The sequence below is a fragment of the Fukomys damarensis genome, unplaced genomic scaffold (assembly GCF_012274545.1).
Source record: "Fukomys damarensis isolate Sample0158 unplaced genomic scaffold, DMR_v1.0_HiC HiC_scaffold_13, whole genome shotgun sequence".
NCBI classification, from domain to species: domain Eukaryota; kingdom Metazoa; phylum Chordata; class Mammalia; order Rodentia; family Bathyergidae; genus Fukomys; species Fukomys damarensis.
Genome location: NW_022900925.1, coordinates 1,371,600 through 1,387,857, shown reverse-complemented (window position 1 = coordinate 1,387,857; position 16,258 = coordinate 1,371,600). Strand labels below are relative to the sequence as shown.

At 35.6% G+C, this 16,258-nt stretch overlaps 1 protein-coding gene across 1 annotated transcript in view; it reads left to right on the top strand.

Moving 5' to 3' along the window:
* The window catches only part of Ulk2 (unc-51 like autophagy activating kinase 2), an 80,460-nt gene extending 64,919 nt beyond the window's left edge, over positions 1–15,541 (top strand). Inside the window, exons 19-27 of the mRNA XM_010635155.2 lie at positions 2,129–2,316; positions 3,422–3,525; positions 5,861–6,010; positions 7,069–7,277; positions 9,254–9,432; positions 9,893–10,011; positions 10,333–10,490; positions 13,021–13,156; positions 14,353–15,541. Of these exons, the coding sequence (XP_010633457.1) occupies positions 2,129–2,316; positions 3,422–3,525; positions 5,861–6,010; positions 7,069–7,277; positions 9,254–9,432; positions 9,893–10,011; positions 10,333–10,490; positions 13,021–13,156; positions 14,353–14,411 (1,302 nt within the window). The 3' untranslated portion in view covers positions 14,412–15,541. The remainder of the gene's footprint in view (positions 1–2,128; positions 2,317–3,421; positions 3,526–5,860; positions 6,011–7,068; positions 7,278–9,253; positions 9,433–9,892; positions 10,012–10,332; positions 10,491–13,020; positions 13,157–14,352) is intronic.
* The last annotated feature ends 717 nt before the right edge of the window (positions 15,542–16,258 follow it).

Sequence of the window (16,258 nt, the reverse complement as noted above, 5' to 3'; positions counted from 1 at the left end):
GAATATTATATTTGCATGATCCTTTTAATCTTGAAAAAAGGAAATTGAGGCTCAAAGAGCTTAAAACACATGCTATATAGAGAAGAGCTAGTATTTTAAAAATTAATTTTATCAGTACAGTTTGTATATACATAATGAGCACGTGTATCAAAGAGAGTTTGCACCTATACATTATATTTGTTTGTTTGTTTTTTAATTTTTTGGTACCAGGGATCAAACTCAGGACCTTGTGATTGTGAGGCAGAAGGTGGCACCACTGAGCTACATCCCCAGCCCTACATATCTTTTGTTTTTTTGTTTTTGGTACCGGGGATTGAACTTGTGTCCTTGTGCTTGAGAGACAGGCAGCAGTAAATGATATATCTTGATTCCTCTTTTTCTCCCAATCCCCTTCCCTCCCTTCACCCCCCCCCCATATTTACAAAAGCTTTGTTTGCATTTTTTTTTCTTGGTTTTCCCCCTTTTCCTTTCCTCCCCCCACCTCCCTTTCACAGTTTCCCTTTCCCTTTGAACAGTTTCTTCCTATTTCATATTATCTGTAATACATTTATTCTTTATTTGCCCTTTCAGTTTCTCACACCAAAGAGACAATGCAATATTTACACGTATGTGTACGATTTATTTCACTTAGGAATATTGAGTCTCAGGTTGCATCCATTTAGCTATAAATGTCTCGTTTATCTTTTTTTTCCATCACCAAAATGGCTTTATTTTTGTCCCTGACACATATATGACACTTTAATTTTGTTATTTTGTTGGCTTTCTGAAGTACTACTTAAGTGTGCGTTAATAATATGTTTACATTTAAGAAATGTGACACATGAAAATCCCCTCTGTAAACATAATCCTTTTTCAATATGTATTCCTACTTTGTTTCATACATGAATAACTTAATCTACAAAATAATAAATAAACCATCAATTCTTAAAACCTCAAAATATACACAAAATTTAGAGTTTGAAGAAAGTGTTTTCTTTAATTTTATAAATAACAGCCAGTATTTGCCATGTTTATTATCAGTGCTTATCACAAGTTGTGTTTTAACTCATTCTGTAAAAAGACTTTTCAGTTTAATTGACAAAGATGCCATATATTTGAAAAAATCAAAATAGTCAGAAGCCACCTTTTTTTTAAATGTCAGAGAAACTGGTTACTTAAATATTGCTAAATCTTGCTAAAATCATTCAGGTATCTGAACAAAAAGAAATGCTACTGAAAAGTGAATTCTTGTACCATCATTTAAATGGCATCTAACAATTTAAAATTTAAGAAACAGTAAAATCTGATTAAATCCTTATTGTCAAATTTATCTTTCCTTATGGCTGAGTAGTACTCCATTGTCTAAAAACATAGCTTTTTTATCCATTCATGATGGATATCTGTTGGTTTGTTCCCAAGATTTAGCTATTACAAACTGTGTTGCTGTGAATGTGGTGTGTATATATCATTGTGATATGATGCTTTTATGAGATATGCTGTTAGAATTTGATTAGGATTACATTCTGTATAACAATTTTAGGTGTTTTTTTTTTTTTTTTTTTTTTTTTTTTCTTGGTACTGGGTATCAGACTTGGGATCTTGCACATGTGAGGCAGGCAGCAGCTCCTCTGAGCTAAATCTCTGGCCCTGTATAACAATTTTGGGAGTTAGTTCACTGTGTTGATTCTTCCAACCCAAGAGCAGAGGATGTCTTTCCATCTCCTGATATCTCTTTGATCGCTTTTTTTCAGAGTGCTGTAATTTTCTATGTATAGGTCCTTTATTGGATTGATTCCTATGTATTTCATTTTTTTCTCAATGCTGTTGTGAACAGTGTTCTTTCCCTAATTTTTTCAGTGATTTTATTATTTGTGTACATAAATGGTATTGATTTTTGAGTATTGACTTTGTATTCAGCTACACTACTAAATTTGATACAATCTAGAAGGTATTTCGTAGAGTTTTTGGGGTCTTCTATGTAGAGATTCATGTTATCTGCAAATAATGATAATTTAACTTAGTAGAGCCATTATTTAAATCCAGGTCTGACTTAATTCCAATGCCTTTATTCCTGAATAGTTGCTGTACAGCCTGCAAATTCAGAACACTTCATGCATGATTTTAAACTAGCTTTTATGTGCTTCTTTAGACCACAGCTCCTTTCAAAATCCCTAAAACACAAGCGTCTTCCAACCTGTTAGCCTTGGTTACACGCCATGGGCCTGCTGAAGGGCAATCCAAAGATGGAAATGACGCACGGGAATGTTCCCATTGCTTCTTAGTACAAGGAGGTGAGAGGCATCGGTCTGAGCAGCAGAACAAGGCAGTGTTTGGCAGGTAAAAGACTGTTTCCTTTTTAGCCTTAAATATGAAAGCTGTAATAGCAGAATAAATGTATTTCTGTTATAAAAGCAACAGACCTTATTATTCAGTATCTCGTTTATGCCATGTGATTCTTTTCTTTTCTTTTTTTTTTTGTTATTGGGGATCTAACTCAGGAACTTGCACTTGTGAAGCATGCTCCTGCACTACTGAGCTACATCCCTGGCCCAATGCCATGTGATTATTAATATATACTGTATACATTTAGAATGTCTGAAAACTATAAATACATTCTATGAATGTGTAAATACAGAATTCTTCCTGAACTTGAATATTCTATTTCTCTTTTATTTTGGTTATGGAAGTTTGTCTATATTCCGAATTGTTTGACATCTATTTTTTGTTTACTTGTTCTCTGACTTCCTGTTAACTCTTCTAGTCTTAAAAAGTGTACTTGTGATCTAGGTGGAAGAGATGTAACTCCCAAACCTACTAGATAACCGAAACGCGAGTTCATGTTCTCTAAAATCGAAGAATGAATTCTAGGAACAACAGAGGTTAAGAGTAGGAAAAATGTATTGAAAGAATAATAAGAGAGACAGAAGGTGGACCGGAAAGTGGGTTGCCCACTCACACCTCTTTTCAAAGATGTTTTATACAGCAAAGCCATGTGGTGAGGCGGATACAAAGTGGGACAAAAGTATAAAATTTAATAGAAATTTATGAGGTGGGACAAAACCACAACCAAGTGATAAGATTACAAGTACAGTCACCCAATATTATCGATCAAATGGGGGGGTCAGTGGTTCAAGTCATGTAGCAGGCATACAAGGATTTTCAGTAAGGGTGAGGATCAGGAATATTTCCTGTGATAAGACTTTGCCCCCCTACCCCCAGGTGACTTATACCTATTTAGAATATCAGTCACTGCTATTTATTCCCAGGAGAAGCACAAGTGTGTAGTAGTTTCTCTCTTTTTGCATTTCTGGCCTTCTTGAAAGTGTCTTGACTGTCCTCCATGTTGGTCCTTGAGGGGACCCTGTCTAACTGCCTACAAGATATCTAATTAACTCATCTATCTGCACTACATGTCCATTATTAATTTCACTGTTCTTTTTAGGTCTGTCAGTACTGGAAAATTATCAGATCAACAAATAAAAGCACCTTTAGGTGGACACCAAGGCAGCTCAGATAGTTTAAATACAGAACGACCAATGGATATAGGTAAGAAAAATCTGTTTTCTATTTAGGCAAATAATTTATTAGCATATATCTTAGTTTCTTATTACTACAAGATTGGTGCTTAAAATAAGAGAAGTATGTTATCTCACATTTCTTGAGGTCATCCCTGTCATCTCTTCTTCTGTCTCAAGGCTGGATAAGACAGGCTGTTTAATGTCTTGATGATCAGCAGCCTATGAGTTGGAAGGAATTCTGACCTAAATTATTTTTTATGAGTAGAATCTTGTGGGACAAAGTTAGCCTAAGCATATGTGTACAGATTAGCAATGGCACCTATAATGGAGCCTATAATGACCCATTGTTCTTGAGATTCCTGAACCTTTCATGGATTCAGGAGACCATTATGTTCACAAACCATTTTGATTATTTAAATTGTTTATTGAAAGAAACAAAAACAAAATGGAGATTCCAAACCTAAACCAGACTTGTTTAATTGAAGTTTGGGGGGTTGAATTCCTATAATCCTCAAGTGATTATTATGTATACTCAAATTTGGAGATCTATTTTAACCTCTCTTTTCTTTTTTCCTCTTACTAAGGGTAGAATTTAGGAAGTGCTAAACTACATCCCCAACCCTTAGTTAAAATTTTGAGACAGGTTCTCACTAAGCTTCCCAGGCTGGCCTTGAAGCCATAGTCTGCTGCCTGAGAGTAGCTGGGAGTACAGGTGTACTTGTACGCCATGCCTAGTTCTTCTTTAATTTTAAAAATTGATTCTTTTTCTGAACATCTGGGCCAACAACATAACTGGTTAAATATGGCTTTTTAATCCAAGGAGAATACTGTAGTAGTTAATATTTTACTGAACTCTTCTTACACGCATGTTTCTAAGTCTAATGTAATTCTTAGGATGGTTTGTTTATGTGTCATTTCCCATCCTTTTTCCTTTGGTCTAGCTGTATCTTTGACACTAAAATATGTTCTATGTAGATGTATATAGTTTATTTTATTTAACAGTCTCATCCTTTTGATTAGATTACTCAGTCTCTTCACATTTAACATTCTTGTCTTTGTTGGGTTTACCTATGCATTTTATTTTTTGTTCTCTGTATATGTCTTGCTATTCTTTTTTTTTTTTTTTTTTTTTTTTTTTTTTTTTTTTTTTGGTGCTGGGAATCGAACTCGGGTCCTTGTGCTTGTGAGGCTTATGGCGGAACCACTGAGCTAAATCCCCAGCCCTGTCTTGCTAGCTCCTTTTTTAATGCTTTCTTTTGTTTTTTTGTTTGTTGCTTTGCTTGTTTGGTACCAGGGATCTTTTACTGCTTTCTTTTGTATTAAATGAGTATTTTGTAGTGTCACATTTTGATCCCTTGAGTGAAGGTTTTCACTTTTTAAGTTTTTTTCTTAGTATTTGCCTTCGGGCCACATAAAGTTATCACAATCAACTTCAGACTTACACTAACCTGATTCCGCTAACAGAAACATTACTTCTGCATTGTTCTTCCTTTTTCCCTTTGGGTACTATATTCCCACTTTTATTAGTGTTATTATTGTTATACATATTATATATGTATTAGAAACTCAGTGATATCTTGTTATATTACTTTATATAATTTTATGTCCTGTAAGGAAGCTGAAGCAAGAAAAGAGTATAACTTCGCATTTATAGTTTGTTGTATTACCTAATTTATCATTTCTGGTTGTCTGCATTTGCTTTTATGGATTCAAAATTCCTATCTAATGTTACCTTTTTCCTCTAGTACAACTTGTTCCCACATGCCTTCTTTATGCTATTGCCAAATATACTGCATTTCTATGTTAGAGGCCCAATAATGCAATTATATACATACTGTATAATAGCTTTTTAAATAATTCAAGAGAAGAAAGTAGAATGAGGATGCAATTATTATGTTTTATAAATAAATATATATATAAATAATATATAGTAGTTATCTGTACTCTTTGGTTGTTGTTTTGAGATTATGTAGCCCAGGCTGGTCTTGAACTCACAGCGATCCTCCTGCCTCAGCATCCCGAGTGCTGGGATTAAATAGGAGTGCACCACCACACCCGGCTGTCTGTTCATCTTAATCATATATTTTATTCTCAGTTCTTGGTTTCTCCTTTTTCAAATTATCCTTAAGAAATGTGATTTGAGATTCACACTTTAAAATATTCAAAAGTAACTCTGAATAATAGATTTGGGTATGAAGAAGATCCACAGATGTGAGATTACACTAAGATATTTTTAATGGAATGTATATGATTTTCTGATTTTAAATAAATGCATTTTGTTAAAAAAAACTCATAAAAATCAAAGTTTCTCTGTAATAGAAACACTGTAGGTACTGTGACATTTTATAAACTCTTTATTGTAGCTCCTGCAGGAGCCTGTGGTGTTGTAGTAGCACCACCAGCAGGAACAGTAGCAAGTTCCAAGGCTGTCCTCTTCACTGTGGGGTCTCCTCCGCACAGTGCCACAGCCCCTGCTTGTACTCATATGGTCCTTCGAACAAGAACCACCTCAGGTGAGGACTGTTTATCTTAGTACAATCCATGCCTAGTATTTTGGATGTTATTGTAACTTAGACAAATTATTTAACTTCTCTGACTTCAGTTTCTTTACCAGTGAAGTGGGAATGATTCTTTTCTCAAAAGGTTATAAGAAGTATACGGGTTCAACAAATTATTTAAAAGCAATGTTTGTATTTTTTTGTTTTTTAGAAACCCAAGTTTTGTTTTTTTGTATTACATTTTAGATCCCCATGTTTGTACTTAATCATATAAATATTTAGCAGATTAATACATATTTTTGTTGTCCATTAAGAAAGTATTGGCATAGGACTTGAAATCACTGTATTGTCATCATATATGTTGTACCTTGTGTCTTAACTTCTCTTTTTCTACATAGGTTGCTAATCAAGATATCACAGTAGTAAACAAAAGATACACAATAATTGATATTAAGACTCTTAAATAAAATACCATTTTAAGAAAGATTCTGTATCAGTTAACTGTGCCAGTTTTTTTTTGTGGGTGTGATATTACAGATTGAACCCAGGGATGCTCTTACCCTAAACTATATCCTGAGCCTTTTTTATTTTGAACCCTGATATTATTTTGAGGTAAGGTGGCCTCAAACTTGTGATCCGCTTACCTCAATGAATTGTAAGCACACAGTGCCACGCCTGCATGCACCAACAGTTGTACAAGTATAAGGCCCACTGTTGAAATTTTGTGAGACCTATGTGCTTAGAGCTGCTTTGGAAGTAATGTGGTACTTGTTAGGAAGAGGTGTACAAATGTTTACAATATTTGATGTGTGGTTCCATTCTGTTTATGTAATACCATGTTGGAGTACTTATCACATAGAAAGTATTCAAAAGGAAAAAACTTTATTCATTTTGTTTGTGATATTTGTAATATGAAAAAAATCAGAAATAGTATAAATGACCCCTGAAATACTATACATTTATTGAGTTTTATAATTATAAACCCCATGGAACAACCAAGAAAAAAGGAGTAGGTATGAAACTCCTTTTTAATCTAACTTGGACTCTGTGCTGTGTCCTGTGTTTCCTTACAGTGGGGTCCAGCAGCTCTGGAGGCTCCCTGTGCTCTGCCACTGGCCGTGTGTGTGTGGGCTCACCCCCTGGGCTGGGCTTGGGCTCTTCCCCACCGGGAGCAGAGGCAGCTCCCAGCCTGAGATACATGCCTTATGGTGCTTCACCCCCCAGCCTAGAGGGGCTCATCACCTTCGAAGCCCCTGAACTGCCGGAGGAGACACTGATGGAGGTAGAGGAGACTAGTAGAATATTAATGTAATATTGATATAACATGAAATTTTAGTGATGATATAAGTGCTAAGTATATTTAAATAGTTCTGAACTTAGGTTCTTGTCTATTTAAAACAGTATTACTGCTTTATTTTTTCACATTGTTGGTGACATTCATAGAAATGTTTGGTTCATAGAAAGTGACATATATGTTAAATTTTTTTATTCAGTTTTACTATTTGTAGGGTTTTTTTTTAATTTTAAAAGCATAGTCTTTACCTTAAAATTGGCTTTTTATTTTCAAAGTTTTCTTCACAAAGTAAAAAATAATGCACTTACGTATGAGTTTAAAAGTAATACACCATAATACCAGGTTAGTCATTAACAAATATACCTGCTGAAAAGACTGTGTACTTATGTTTGTGTATCAGGTCTTTCTCCTCATTGGATCCAGGAAAAAACACATTGCACATAACCTGAAGCATGCTGAACACAAATCTAGACCAGATAAGTTAATTTTATTATGGCTTCAGAGCTGTGCCTGTTCAGCTCCTCACTCTTGACTCAAGGACAACACTCAGTGGAATAAAACATTCTGAGTCCCTGATGCTTGAATGTTAAACTTAGCTGACATTTAAATTAAAACGATGAACTCTCTAGGCCAAAAGAAGAACAAATTCTCCATGACACACCTAGCATTTCTACTTTATGTGAAGAAGTTTTCAACATTTCATATAAGTTTAAAATATTGCATGCAAAATTTAGGTAGTCATTTTGTAGTAATTTTATATTAATTTATGGTAATTTAATATTAATTCCAAAAATAACTTCTAATCCAATCTAAAATCTCGTTCTTGAGTTTTTTCAGTCTCCATCAAATGAGACGTATATTCCATTCCAGCATGTGTTCAGTGTATTGGAGCATAGAGACAATGTGTGTCATTGAGCAGAGAGACTCTAAAACTGAGTGATTTAGTCTCTTTCTAGCAAAATTATTCTTTTTTCTTTCTTTTCTGTTTTGAGACAGGGTCTTGCTACATTGCTCAGCCTGGCCTTGAACTCAGTCAGGATCCTTGCTACCTTGGCCTGTTAAGTGTTGGGATTATAAGCATGTGGTACCATGTCTGATCTTTTAACCGCAAAAGGACTGTGAGAAGTTTTTAGTCTTATTTAAGATTTTAGAATACACTTATAACTAAAGGAAAATGTCAAAACTAATTTTAAAATACCCATTTTTAAGTGACAGTCCTTCAAAATGCTGTTATGCCTTCCTGTCCTCTTCTCTTTTCAATAAAGGAAGGTTATAGAAAATTAAGAGTTTTGGTTCACTGTTAAGTGAAAAAGTACCAGAAACTAAAAGCATTTTTGAAATGATAAGAAGTCAGTAGACTCCTCTTGACTATGAAATGTGATTTAAGAGCTGGGCATGGTGGTACACACCCGTAGTCCTGGCTACTGAAGACTGAAGCAGGAGGATCACTTGACCCAAAGAATTCAGGGCCAGCCTGGTAGCTAGATCTTACTCACACACAAGAAAAATGTGATTTGGTGGGAAGAGTATCTTTGCAATCTTGGTATCTGTTCTGGCAGATCTTTGACTTACATATATTGATTTAATTGTTCATATTCTTTTTTCTCTCTGGTGAAAGCACAGTGATCTCCTCTCTTTGGAGCTTGCTTATGTAGATTCTGTGATACATACAAATGAATACATGCACACAACCACATTGGTTCATTTGTGTTTTTTTCTTACCCGCTTTCTGTAATTTAAAAATGTCAGTCTCGTTTGATCATTCTCACATTCTTCAGTATGGAAAAACATTACGTACAAAGTATATACAGAAATTTTTTTTTTTTTTTTTTTTTTTTTTTTTGATACCAGGGATCAAACTTGGGTCCTTGCGTTTGTGAGGCAGGCGGCAGAACCACTGAGCTATCCCCGGCCCCAGAAATTCTTAATGTCATATGTTATAAGGCATGTTGTCTTTGCTGTAGAGAGAACACACAGACACTTTACGCCACCTGAACATGATGCTGATGTTCACCGAGTGTGTGCTGGACCTGACAGCCATGCAGGGAGGAAATCCTGAGTTGTGCACATCTGCTGTGTCCTTGTACCAGATTCAGGAGAGTGTGGTTGTGGACCAGATCAGCCAGCTGAGCAAAGACTGGGGGTATGTGCCCCTTTGTAGTGTATTTGTAGATTCTTGTTTTCTGTAAACTTGCGCCTCAGACATAGGCATTGTTATCTACTAAAGATCACATCTCATCATTAGAAGCTTCAGTGGAATCTCTTAGAAGTCATTTCATGATATAAGATGTCACTGTATGTATGAGCTGAGAGTTTATTGTGCAGCGCTAGCATTGTGTTTTTCCTGTAAATTATACCGTTGAAGATATTTGATGAGGAGGAGATTATGTGGATTTTTATCTTGGTGTTTCTGTTGTAGTCAGAGTTCACACATCTTTCCCTAAGCCTTATGTTCTCCCTTTTATTAGTTATCTGTGCATTAAACAAAACCTAGGAGGCGATTCTTTCAGAAAGGCAGTATGAATGGTGGGCTGATCTGTGGTATGCACAGTCTGGCAGGTTGGTTCAAAAGATAACACTCTGCTCCTGTCTTCTGGGTGCAGGAGGGTGGAGCAGCTGGTGTTATACATGAAGGCAGCACAGCTGCTTGCAGCTTCCCTGCATCTCGCCAAAGCCCAGATCAAGTCTGGGAAGCTGAGCCCGTCGACAGCTGTGAAACAAGGTATGGAAGCAGATGGCAGCGGGAGGCTTCTTGGCCCTGGAGTCACCCCTTCTCATCCCAAGGGAGAAAATTTTTGAGGAGGAATAACTGTTACTCATTGTTCTGTACAGGGGGAAATGTGCCTGTTGGTTTTTCACCATTTACAGATGCAGAAAGAAATCAGAAGGGCTGTCTCTTCACACTGGGAAAGAGATCGTAGAACCTGATTTCCAGTACTTTTCCTTCAGTGGTCATGTGGTGTCACTTATGTCAGCAGGAAAGATTTGTGTCATTGTGTTGTTAGTTTGGGGAAAATTGATTCCCATCTCAACTTTTTTCCAGTTGTGAAAAATCTGAATGAGCGATATAAATTCTGCATCACCATGTGCAAGAAACTTACAGAAAAGCTGAATCGCTTCTTCTCTGACAAACAGAGATTTATTGATGAAATCAACAGTGTAACTGCAGAGAAACTCATCTATAATTGTGCAGTGGAAATGGTAACTATTTTATTTATTTTTATCCCCTGGTAACTGGGGATCAAACTCAGGACCTTGTGCTTGCAAGGCAGGTGTGGTGCCACTGAGCTAAATCCCCGGCCTTGAGATCTTAACTATTTTTAAAGTTTAATATCTTGTAGCACTAAAATACTTACCTCTAAGAGTGTTTTTTGAACACCTGCTTGACATTATCCTTTTAAAAGAGTGTACAGTATGGCCTAAAACTCCCCTTAAGTCCCAAGTATTTTGATTACCTCCTAAAGGTGTGATTGGATCTACCAATATGTAAGTAATACACATTGTAGTTTATTGTACTCTATAATTTAGAAATCTGGTACCACATTTTTTTTTTTTTTTTTTTTTTTGAGACACAGTGTCATTATGTAATTGTGACTGACCTGGAACTCACTATGTAGCCCAGGCTGGTCTCAAACTCATAGCGATCCTCCTGCCTCAGCTTCCCGAGTGCTGAGATTATAGGCGTGCACCACCACACCTGGCTTAATAAAAATTTTTATTATATCCTTGTTAAACTTACAGCTTCCCTGCAACATTTGGTGTTAGCTCATCTTTTTATAGTTTGTATTTAAAAGTATTGGCTGGCTTTGTTATATGTTTTCTGCTGTTTTAAGAAATTTGGGGGCTGCAGGTATAACTCAATAGTGGAGCACTTGCCTAGCCTGTGTGAGGCCTGAGTTTGATCTGTAGCATTGTATGCATACATGAATCAGTTAATCAACCAATTAACTAATTTTTGCTCAATAAAAGAAAAAATACTGTTTTTTTAACCGATTTTTAAGTTCTCCAAGGCTCCACTTACTGTTGCAGTCTGGACACCAAGGAGAATCTGCTCTTCTAATTGCCTGGTTGTAACATTGGAAATACTTTATTTTTCTCTCTCTACTGGCGGGAAATTGTGTTCTAAATTATAGGTAAAAATAATAGCTATTAAGTAGGGAAAATTTTATTGAGATGTCATTTTTACCACATTAACATAATACATCTCCATTGATTTACTTTGAGTTATACTGACTGATATTTCACTCTTGCCCTTAATTTTTTTTTAATAAAATTAAGCCCAAATTTTATTTAAGGATTTCAGATTACATATTTCAGATTTCTAAAATGGAATAGAACTCTTGTCCTTATTTTGAAAGTCATTAAAATAGTCACATGAAAATAACTTTGTAATATAAACTGACCAGAACAAGATACATTACATGATTCTAAACCATTGAAAGGAATAATGTGCATTGTAGTGTTCTGATTTAAAACTGCATAAGAATATTTTGCCAGCCCAGGCATGGTGGCACAAGCCTGTAAAACCAGTACTCTGGAGGCCAAGGCAGGAGATTTGCTACAAGTTTGTCTAGTCTTTTCTATATAGTGAGTTTAAGACCAGTCTGGACTAATAGCAAGACCCTGTCATAGAACAACACAATGGAACACAAAACAAAATTGTGCCAGGAAAAATGTCTTCTAATCAAAAATATCTCTTCTTTCCTTTCTGATAGCAGTAGCCTTGTGATTTCAGTAGGTTCTTCTTTATGCTGTGTCTATTTAGCAAGCTTAGAGATATCAGTAATTACATTTATTCTTTCCCTTTTTTTGTTTCATGGCTCTAATTTTCTGTATGTATTAACTTTATCTTAAGTGATTTTATTTTTTTTTTAAAGGAAATAGAACACATGCTAACAAGTAAATTAAGATGCTGAATTCTTGAGAGTTCTGGCATTTAATGATTAAAGAGAAAATCAAAATTCTGTTGGGAAAAGCTGTGAATACTTTAATTGTCCTCTCTTTCTGGAAAGCTTGTCTTTACCTTTTCCATCACTTGGCTCTTGCTCCCTTGGTAATGTTCAGGCTAAACATCAGCTCCTAGAGTCTTTCCTATAATCTCTTCTTTCCATAGTTAGGGTTAGATGGATGCATAATCCATACTATCCATGCTTTCTCCCATGTAACATGTTCCCCTTATATTTAGAATTGAATGTTTTTCCCTTTAGATTCCCTTTAGATTGTGAGCACTGTCTCAGGGTATGTTCAGTGCCTCACATTAGTAGGTTCGGTACTCAGTAAGTATCTCTGAATGAACAAATAAATGAAGATGACACCTGAAAATTCTTTGACTAGAAAAATAAGTGAACATGATTTTTCACCATAATTTAACCATAATATTGTAACAAAGTGTATTTTAATGAAATGCTAGGATACCCCAGTGTGAAAGCATATGTTTAAAATAAACTCTTTGATGAAGTCATAGAAGAGTCAGTTTAGAAGGGTTGTGATGTAAAATTTAAACCATAATCCTGCATACCAGAAGCCTGTGTTGAAATGTAGATCTTTTGTTAAAAAGCTGCTTCTTTATAATGGCTCATTGTGAAGAATCTTTCAAGTTTCACACAGTTTAACACAGTATATAATTTCATTAAAATGTGTTAATTTTAAAGCCGTTTAAGGCTGTATTGGCCCAATAAACTACTCTTTTCTTGGAAAAGTTGAGAATCTTATTTGTATTGACTGGTTCCAGGTTCAGTCTGCTGCCCTGGATGAGATGTTTCAACAGACAGAAGATATTGTTTATCGTTACCATAAGGCAGCCCTTCTTTTGGAAGGCCTTACTAAGATTCTACAGGACCCTGCAGATATTGAAAATGTACATAAATGTAAGCTGATGTATACAATAATTTCTCCTTATCTGTGTTTATTTTCTGCAGTTTTCCATTACCCAATATCAGCCAGTGTCTAAAAATATTAAATGAAAATTTCCAGAAGCAATCCATAAGTTAGAAATTTTGTTGTGTTCTGACTAGGGGCATGATGAAATGTTGAGCTGTCCTGTTATGCCCCATCTGGGATTCATGCCGTTGTCTCCAGTGTACATGCTGTATATATCACCTGCCAATTTAGCAGCCATCTCAGTTACCAGATTTGCTACTGTCTTGGTGTTGCAGTACTTACAGATAGAGTTCGCTACAATCCATGGTTTCAGGCATCCACTGGACATCTAGGGACATATCCTTTGAGGATAAGTGGTGTTTATTGATTCCAATTTAATTGTTTCCTGTCAGTGTAGTAAAAAGTTTATAGTGTTTAGAATCATATAGCCTGTGTTGAATCTTGGCTTTCCATACGTGAGCAAACTACTTAATCTTTATGTGGTCTTAGTTTCTTCTCTAAGAAAGGGGATAATGGTGCCTATTTTGCAGAGTTGTGAGGATTAGAAATGAATATCAAACAAGAATTTCTTTTGTCATTAGTCTTAAGATTCCTAAATATTATTTTGTTGGCAAATATGTGCTGGTATATATAAGAGAACATTGTTTTTATTATTAAATACAACTATTTAAAGCCTGCTGGGCTTAGTGACTTAAAAACTTCTATAAAGATCTTATGTTCTACAGATTTGGTGTAGAGAGCAGTTGGAGACTGAGAGCATACCAGGATGGTATTACTACTTATCAAATACAAGCACAGTAATCTTGTTTTTGAGGAGGGAGGGAGTGGTGGGTGTCTTAAGGTATACCTGGTCTTGCCACATTCAGTGTAGCCTATATTACATTCAGTATAACCTATACTGTATTCAGTGTAGACAATACTAAAATTATGTGCACTTTTGTAAGCAAGCTAAATGTCAAAATCTAAATGTTCTCGATGTGGCATGATTATCTATTTAGCACTTACTAGAAATCATACGTAATCTGTAACCAGCCAGAAAGAGGAAAAAGTATTCACTTTCTGTTAGTTTGGGGCAAAGGTAGTATTGAGATGATGTCAGCAGAGTTTGTGATTTGTTTTTCTCCGTAGTTCTTCTTTCCTTGGCTTTTATTATTAATTTAATTTTTTATTACTTTATTTCTAGATAAATCCAGTATTGAAAGAAGATTGTCCGCACTCTGCTGCAGCACTGGGACTATATGAGCAGCCAGCTCGCCTGTGACCAGTATGGGGAGCATGAGGTGATACGTATGGGATTACTGCTCAGTCCTGTCACCCATCCCCAGAAAACTGTGGCTTCTTAACTTGTGACTACCAAAGAATAAGCAGTTTCAAGAAGGAAAACAGTCCAAAAACTACATTATAAAAAATCTGCCTTACTGGAGAAGTCACTCCCCTTTCCCTTTTTACTTTGTAGAAGCAGAAGTAAAAGTATTCCACTTGGCTCCCAGTTTGAACCTGTACAATAAATGTACTCTCAACTGGATTTATGACTACAGTTATTCTTAACAGATAATTAAACATGAAAGAGAGTGGTGTTCTGCCCAGTTCACAGAGCATTGTGTAAAATTTCTTAATTTGCTGAGGTGTATACAAGCAAGGAATCTACACCTCACCAGGCAGTTTGATATTTGGCGTGAGTTTGTCTCAATCTGAGCACATATCTTCAAACAGCTCAGGAAGAAATAGTTTAAGAAGAAGATAAAGATGGCTATTGGAGGAAATTTTGAAATCTTCCATTTGACCTAATATGGACACATACTAATCTTCCAAAATCTTTCATATTGCACTAATTTATTAGAACAACTCTGTATTGGATTTGTAGTTTAAAACTAATGGAGGCACAATGGACTTGTTTAAAATATTTTACTTGATTATATACATACACCCTTTCCAGAATTCATGTATAGTCTCTCTTGAACTTTCAGTGGTCAAAACTTGTGTTCATGTGAACCTTTGCATTGTTTTTACCTGTTTACTGACACCAATGGATCTCAATAATACTTTGAGTTGCTGATTGTTTGCTTTCATTTGCATTTTTATTGTGCATGCAGAATGTGCATTGATGCCTGTGACCTTAGGTTTATTTGGTCAGTATTAGAAAAACTATCATGAATGCAAAGATGCTCTTGAGAATATCCATAGGGTCAAAACAAAGTGGTTATTAAAGACTTGTTAGTGATGTGGAGTTTCTACATGAAGTTACTGAAAAGGAAGTGTGTTTTCTCTTAGGACAATGGGCAGCTGTCTCCAGCCTAATGTGTTTTGTTTTGTTTTTTTGAGACAGGTTCTCACTGTATAGTTGAGACTGACCTGGAATTCACTATGTAGCCCAGGCTGGTCTTGAACTCAGAGCGATCCTCCTGCCTCAGCCTCCCGAGTGCTGGGCTTACAGGCATGCGCCACCACACCCGGCCTAATGTATATTTTTTAATATTAATCCTGACAGTTCACCAAATAGCTAGACATAGAGAATGCAGGCAGTTAACTTACCCCACTGGGAACAGTTCCTACATTGTATATTATTTGGTTTCTTTTACTTACCTGCTTGAATACTTGAATAAACCATTTTACCAATTTTAATCCTTTTAGTTTAGTCCTTTTACCTAAAATAATCTGAACTCTGACAGTTGCACAGAGAAGCTCTTTGGCATTACTCTTGGCATAAGTGTACCGATAGAAACCGACAAACATGATTTTCTTTTATTTTGACAAAATGATGTAATTTTAACCTTATTTATCTGTATGAAATTTCTGTAGTTAATTTGAACATTTGTTTATATAATGTTTGTATTTTTTAGGTCTTTAATACAGTGTTTCTACCTCTCAATTTGTAACTGCATGCACTATTCTTGAAACTAGGTAAAACTCACTGAATTATTGTTAGCCTTTTTATTATTGCCTGTATAAATGTATATTAAGGTAAAATAAAACTGACAGTGTTTCTAGGTTATAGTTGGGTTCATATCACATGGCTTGTCAAGCCAGATACTTCTTTACTGAGCCTGGAGACTTGATTATTTATAGCCTTTTCCCCTTGTCCTTTCCCA